This window comes from Pieris rapae, chromosome 8 (genome assembly GCF_905147795.1).
Source record: "Pieris rapae chromosome 8, ilPieRapa1.1, whole genome shotgun sequence".
Taxonomy (NCBI): Eukaryota; Metazoa; Arthropoda; class Insecta; order Lepidoptera; family Pieridae; genus Pieris; species Pieris rapae.
Genome location: NC_059516.1, coordinates 5870606 through 5878390, shown reverse-complemented (window position 1 = coordinate 5878390; position 7785 = coordinate 5870606). Strand labels below are relative to the sequence as shown.

Genomic DNA, 7785 nt, shown 5'->3' with positions numbered 1-7785 from the left:
TTAATCTGGACATCGGTGAGCTTTGACCAAAACCCGTGCTACGGAAAGGAGGGACAAATGGAATAAAATGACCATACACTAATAAATAAAACGCACGTTGGAGATAATCATATTTATTTTACAATCCTTGATACATACGTGGCACAGTCCAAACCGGACATTCATAAAAAACTTTTCGTTACAACTACCAGAACATATCGTATAGGTACATCTCTCGATTAGCTAAGACTGAATTAAATCAGACCATTGCCTTAAGATCTTTTTCATACATTGATTTTATAATCGATACCCTTAGAAGTTCAAACACGAGAAGGAATTGAGTTGACAGTCTAAGGGTTTTTGTATAAAAAAGATACCACAATGACCTAATCGTCTCGTCTGTCCAATTTCTATTTTAATAGATTAAACTCGATCACTAGTTACGTACTAGGGGATCACCCAAAACTAAAAATAATACAAGGAATCTAAGACAATTTGTGACTATAACACAAATGTGATGTAAATACGCTTTCAATTCGAATTTAAATATAATTATCAGCGACCAGCTGGCTGTAGGCAAAAAGATGCACAAAGTACCACAAGTGGTGAATCCTAATTATTGAGCAGTGATATTTTTCTAAAAGTTATTTTTTCCGAACATCTGAGCTTTGACCGATCTTAATAACTTATTATTTATGCTACAAAATGCATCTGTAATTTATAATTGGGTCTTGTAAATTAAAAAAAAATTATAATACAAATTATTAGAATGTCATTTGCAATTAAATAGTAAGTTATTAAGGTTGGACTATAAATAGAGGAAGACGTGCACCCTTAAGAGATCAATTAACCAAAAACTGGCATTTCACAAATGACACCCAAATGTGGAAGAGGTGAATTATTCCAATGCGTGTGAGTTTGAAATCCAGCAATAACATTATTTCCTCCCAACACACCTTTTAGGTGAAAATATTTTTTGGCATTTCCCACGATTAACTTACGATATGACACAATCAACATTTGAACTTAAAATATAGATAAAATTAACTAAATAGGATATAAGGCCAGTTATAGACTAGCACTAACCTTTTAAACTAGAGTGGGCGTGTCTTGAGAGTATTAGAATATTGGCGGGGGAACACGCCCAAATAGCGATACAAACTTAAATTTATTAAATTCAGTTATAAAATAGTCAAACTTAAATCACAAGAAATAAAGAATACTATTTGTACATAAACGTGCAAAACCATGGGACTATTAAAATAGCGTGAAGTAATGTTATTGTATTTGTTATTATATGTAATTTTTCTAACTAAATTTTCACGGAAAATCATTACCACTTAATTTTGCACGCTTACATAATATAAAACGGGGTAAATAAAAAGTCCTCTAAAATATCTGACTGTACCTCTAGATTCATATCTATCACTTTACGGTGAAATCGTTCTAGACCTAACTAAATCTAGACAATATAGTCTTAAGAGTAAATATAGTATAAGGTTTGGCATGGCGTCCATCACATCCCAACTCTTAATTTACGTTACAACTTGACACTAAACTAATTTAAATGCGTTTCTAATCTCGTAAGTGATGTCGGTTACGAGAATTTCTGGCAGTTATCCGCTACATTCCGACAATTATCCCAAAAAAAACAATACAAGTTTTTTATTCCTGCTAAGTATTCGGAATTTCTAGCGAACAAACGCCTCCCACCAGTACACTCATAAATCCAAATCTACCACATTTCTTACCACACTCAAAAAAGTGCAAGATTCAAAAAGGCTACAAAAATTTTAATAATTGTAAGTGCTTATAAGAAAGTTGAAAAATCGCCTTCATCGCCCAATCCTATAACAACAACCTATCTAAATAGGTATCTACACACTTTCCACGAAACTCCTTTAACATATAACTGGGGACCAACATAACCGCAGTTAACTAAATCTTATAAGCGCCTTACGAAAACCTATGGAACACATTTTCAACGCTAAGTAAAGAACCTCTGAAATTGATATTTGTGCGGGAAGCCGCGAAACACGTAAAGAATACCACAAACTTAAAGCGAAGCTGACCTCGGGTCACAACTTCACACAATATACTCTTGAGCTAAGCGCCTCACCATCTTCAGACTTCACTAATTCGGAAACAAAGTTTTCCTATATATTTATCACAGGAAACCAAACACCCTGGACAACTCCAATTCTTTAGACAGATGCCATCGTTTCTCAACATCTCACGACCAATATTAATTCTGAAGAGGCATCGGCGCATTAAAAAGATAAATCCGCTAACAGTTTAAAAATACAGGACAGTCGAATTATGGCAGTTACTTTGACAATTGGAACAACGTCATTTCCACATACATACTGAATACGATCCCATCCTTACATTTAGTACTAATAATATTAAGTCATTGGACAGCTATGAACGGCAATGGTTAATGAATTACTTATAAATTCTTAATTCGCTTTTGTATGTAGCTCTGTGTGATCAGAATAGTGGCTTAACTCTCCATATTGATTATGAATATACATCAAAGATTTAATATCAAGAAAAACTGTCCAAAGACCCTTACACTTAGATAAATTACTAAACAGTTATAGATGACATAGTTCAAAGTTATCCTAGAAAAATACTTTCTTTCGATGCGCGTTAATGGACCGAAATTCCTAATCTTGCGAATGCAAGCAACGCTTTATTTATGAGAACAACTTCAGTTGCAGAAATTTCCACGAATATATTTTAGGTGATATTTTTGTAGACCATACATGGCCCGTACTTAAAACAGAATAAACGTGACCCACAAAGAAGATTTTTCAACAATTTTACAACGTAATCTTTAATTACGTTCTATTTTGTCTATTCTCTATGAGATTTTTTAGACCAATAAATTTTGAAATAGCTTCTTTTTTTTTATAGAACCCATGTTCTATAAATTTCATATGAAATTCGTGCAATTGACGCTTTCAGCTCGAATAAGAGACAAATATACGACATGGAAAAATATGAAGTTATTCTATAGATTTATGGGTTACGATTGTCTGGGTGTGTTGTACATACGTTGCGTGAAGATCGGACTTAGTACTTCAGTAGATCATCGTCTAGTTCTGTGAGCGCCAATTTACTGTCTATCACTGGAATAGAGACACTTACAATTTACTACATAATAACATTCCAATCACAGTCTTATTAGTAACACTTATGAACGAGCATAATAAAAAGATTGGTAAATCTAAATTTACTATCCGTCCACAAATCAAGTGTGTACAGGTCATGTACGTCATGATGAGCTGGCAAGAAGACCCTCGCTCGTTGCTTATTCGACAAGTTTTTGGCTTACAAAGAATAGTGTTACGAACTGTAATCTGATATCTTACTTGATACATTGAAAATCAAAATAAACACATAAAAAAATCATTGGTAAAATATAATAGTATTTTCACACGGTGTTTAACATGTATAAAATTTACAACAAAAAAATTCAAAACAATTAGAAGTTTTGCCTTGCTTCGATTACATATATGAAATATTTTAGAGGACTTACTTTGGTCCGGGATAGTAGTAGGGTGGGGGTCGCTCGTACTCAGTAGGTCCGTGGTAGCGTGGCAGTCCTTCCTCCCAGTGTCTGTAATCACGACGTATTGTTAACATTCTATTTTTATTCTATCACTAATACCTACAATTTCATTGGAATAGTAGGATTCTAAACGAGAGATAATTTGAATCATTTTACGCCCACATTTTGGCAAATATATCAATTTGCGACCTCTCGTGGTAAATTTATAAACTAACGGATATCTAGTCGTATGATTTTAATGGTTATGTAAGTATCGTGACTTATTCAACCAATTAAGTGATGCTGCTTGGTAATCGCTTACTTATTATTTGCGTGGGTTCGGTTAGTTTATTAATTAGCAAAAATGTGGGCGTAAAATAATAACTACCACAACCTAGAGTGCATTACCATATCAAAAAATAAAAGTGTGTGTTAATTCAGTTTCTGTATTATTTACCATAATATTATATTCGAAATGTATTAATAAAGAGAAACTTACTTTGGCGCCATATCATTATATCTGCGCGCGTGGTGTGCGTCGAGGGGTGGCGCCAGGGCGACGCCGGCGCTCTCCGCCTCCCCCCTGCGCCCCTCCCTCCCCTCCCGCGTCTCGCGAACATCGCGCCCCTCCCGCCCCTCGCGTCTGTTGCGCCCGCTTCGCTTCTCAGCCTTGTAGGCGCTGAAAAATTCCTTGTTAAAGCACGCTCCCAAATCGTACGACTCTCGACTATCAAAGGTATGGATTGCCCTTAAACGAGATTGCAAAAACTGTAAGAATAAAAGCATGACTGATGCAAGTTTAACCTTTACGTATTATATGAAATGCACTTTCAGAGAAAATAATACAGATGCGTCTTTTTTTAAACGCGGTAAGAAATAGGTTTAGTTCTGATTTAAGAGCTCTTGACGTTGTTGTTGACATAGAGTAGTCAGTTATGCGGCATGGGTAATTCTGACATTCAGAGCTATTTTCATTATATTATATTACGAAATGATCACCTCCGTCTCTACCATAGGAGTACAATGATTATAGGGCTAATATATTTTTTTTAATTATCATACATTCTCAAGAACATCACAAAGAAATAAAGTGATCATCGCTTAAGTCATTCTAATTCTTGGCATGAACTGTTTTAAAATCTCGTTCAAGTAAAATAGTAAATAAAGTAGTTTAAATTTAAAGTTTATAGTCGGAAGTCGTCAACACAAGTCAAACAAAAAAATGTATATATAAAAGAATAATAGCGGGGATGCATGCTACATCAAGACTGCGTGCCTAGTGGAAAAGAAAAAAAATGAAACGAACGTGAAAAAATAAAAATTACCAACCAAAAAACAAAAGAGGTTAGCAAAACCAGCCATTTTAGTTATTTTTTCCGATAGTAAAGTCACACCAACCACAATTATTTGTTCATGCAAGATAAAAACAAAACAAGGTAAATCACGAGTTAGTTACCACATTGTGCTTGAACTCCTTTCCGAGATATGGGCGTCTAAAAATGGACTTTATCTCCTTACAATTAAAGTTTATTTCTCTATAACGATATGGCATACAGATTCAATAATCTTAAAACTAATAGATATGGCCACAGACAACATCGAAAGATTACATGATTATGATCTAACATATATACAAATCTAAATGTGGAATCTAATGAAACCTATCAATTCACTGCAGTGCAATCACATTTGAATGTAAATGAGATTATAATTACCCCTATTATTGCAAAACTAAACAAGCATCTAGTCTTGAGAATCGTTAGACACGTCAATTATTCCAAAACTTATTGACACCTGTCAAAACGAGATTTAGTCTAAGTTTCATAATACTAATTGTTAGTTTAAACTTAGGTCTATGATATGATAGTTTAAACATCAAGATATACATGATAAAATTACATCAAAACACCGTATCAAAAGCTACTATTTGTGCTTCAAGACAACTAAAATATATTAAGAAAATATTCGCAATTTGTATGTAGTAAATGTAGTTTCAAAACTTGTACAAGCGTTTCGGTTAGTATTTAGTAATATTATTGGAATTTACCATAGCTAATCATTTTGCTAAAAGATCCTAAACCCATATTTTTTTTTCATTTTTTTATAGTTGATTTTATTACAATGGAGAAAGGATATGGATTAGCAACTTGAAACTTTTCTATTAAGCAAATAGCAAAGCGATCGTGTAATATGGACGTATTTTTAGAAGCTTTTTATAATAATTGTATTAAATAGTAAAAAGTCAGATCTGCGTATATACCGCAAGATAAATTCAACGAATTAGTTTGAAATAACAAACTGGCATATAAATGCGTTTAATTCCGGAAAAATTTGGCTACTATCCCAATATTAGTTAACAATTGGAAGACTTTCAACCAAAATTTGACCACGTCTACGTAAAATTGGTCGATTTCATTGTAATCTAACGTTGTGGACTTCGCGGAAGCTCATCTTAAAGTTATATTATTTCTAATGCGTAAAACCTACTAAATTCCTTAAGTTACATAAATTTAAACCACATGTGGAATGAGCATAAACATAGAATCAAATTCAATAAATTCACAAGTAGAAATACATAAATTACGTATTACGTCACAAACAACAAGAAAAATCAACCATGGACTTATTCGGACTCGTGAATGCCCGATTCATTGTCCTCATCTTTAGCGTCGAGACGTGTCTTGAGATCGTCAATGAGGGCCGCAGGAGGGGGCAGAAGAGCACATACGACCTCCCCCTTTCCTCCTACCACGAGCTGAGTGCGCGATTGCGGAGAGCCGTCTCCTGTTTCGCTGTCGACCAGCGGTCCGTCACTGTCAGCGGCGGCACGGTTCCTGCCCCTCCATTCGGCGATCTTCCCTTCGATGTCCAAGGTACTTCGCTTCGATCCACTGCGCATCCCGCACCCAAAAATTACGTCAAAATCGCGTTCACCCAATAAACATTGGTATCATCGGCCATCAATCATACGCTCTCGATGATGGCGTTCGGTCCCTAACCATCAAATGAAACAACTTAAAACAACTTAAGGTAACGGGCTAAGGCTTGTGTGGGATTGGTAAACATGCATTTCGTTTCCGAACAAATCACTTTACAACATGCATTGGGCCTATAATATTCCTGTTAGTATGTTGCTGGCTTTATAATGTTAGTTTTAATCGAAGAGTCGATAACCAATAGAACTACCACGCGTGCATTAAAACCATAAACATCAATGAAAAATAAAATCTGAGTTTACACACTTGTTACGGATACATAATGAGCACATGCGCTATAGGCGGGGAAGAGAGGTGTGTAAAGGTAAATGACTTTTAGTTTCCACGAAAATGATTTTTTTTATCATTAAATTTGTTTAAAATATTTTTGTTTTATTATTTCGAAATTACTACTAGAAATGCTAAAGCATTCTAAAAATACTACTGCACCGTTATTTAATCACATAACCAGCATGCACACTAGCGCCACCTATGGTAAGCTTAACCCCATTGTTAACGTGGAAACCAAACGCCACGGCGTAAGTCTCTAGTGTAGGGCACTTACTTGGCAAGGGGTATGTTATCGCGGTCCGCGTACGCGTCATACAAATATTCGCTGCAACAAACAGACAAGGCTGACTGTGGATGTCACGCGCTATGCCAACTCAACTCAAAAGCACTAAAACAGCTTTACGACTCTATGAGTCTAATATATATTCTATACAATTCAAGAACTTCTCTTTTCTGTTTAAACGTTTTACCAAAATTGTGTAAGTTGACGAGTTTGTTAATTGTAAGTTTCATAGCGAGTGGACGAAAACTTCAGACATCACATTGGAAAAGAGACATTTAAATCTCGATTAAAATTAAAAAAAAACCGAAATAAAATTTATTGAAATATGGCTACAAGTACTACATTGTCTTGTGTTTATGAAGTTTACTAGAGTGACATCAGTTGATATAATCGTGTTTTGTAATGTATCAAAGAAACGTAAAGAAAAAAGAAAACAAACAAATCCATACCAAGGATAGCTACGTTATGAATATGTACAAATGGATTGATGCATTGCGGATGGAGTATTATGACCGCAATGTAACCCGCCAATCATGTATGGATCGCAAGCAATGTAGCGGGTACATGCTCAAATTCTAGTTACTGGGAGTCTTTACATTATACAACAATGATACGATAACACGACGTCGATCGGCTCATTGGATACATGCATTCAACTCTCAACATAATATCTCTACTTCTTTCAAATCTATGTTGTTGGC

General features: G+C 35.0%; 1 protein-coding gene across 3 annotated transcripts in view; it reads right to left on the bottom strand.

Annotated features, from left to right (window-relative positions):
• Positions 1 to 97: 97 nt before the first annotated feature.
• Positions 98 to 7785, bottom strand: part of LOC110997960 (prominin-like protein) — a 45597-nt gene continuing 37909 nt past the window's right edge. The window contains exons 17-20 of one of the 3 annotated variants that reach the window (XM_022266361.2): positions 7076 to 7126; positions 4035 to 4214; positions 3524 to 3604; positions 98 to 3113 (exon numbers count right to left, since the gene is read on the bottom strand). In XM_022266361.2, the coding sequence (XP_022122053.2) occupies positions 3101 to 3113; positions 3524 to 3604; positions 4035 to 4214; positions 7076 to 7126 (325 nt within the window). In that variant the 3' untranslated portion in view covers positions 98 to 3100. Of the gene's footprint in view, positions 3114 to 3523; positions 3605 to 4034; positions 4215 to 5819; positions 6427 to 7075; positions 7127 to 7785 lie in introns of those variants that run through there. The other 2 variants (XM_022266362.2, XM_045629304.1) reach the window with 2 other exon arrangements.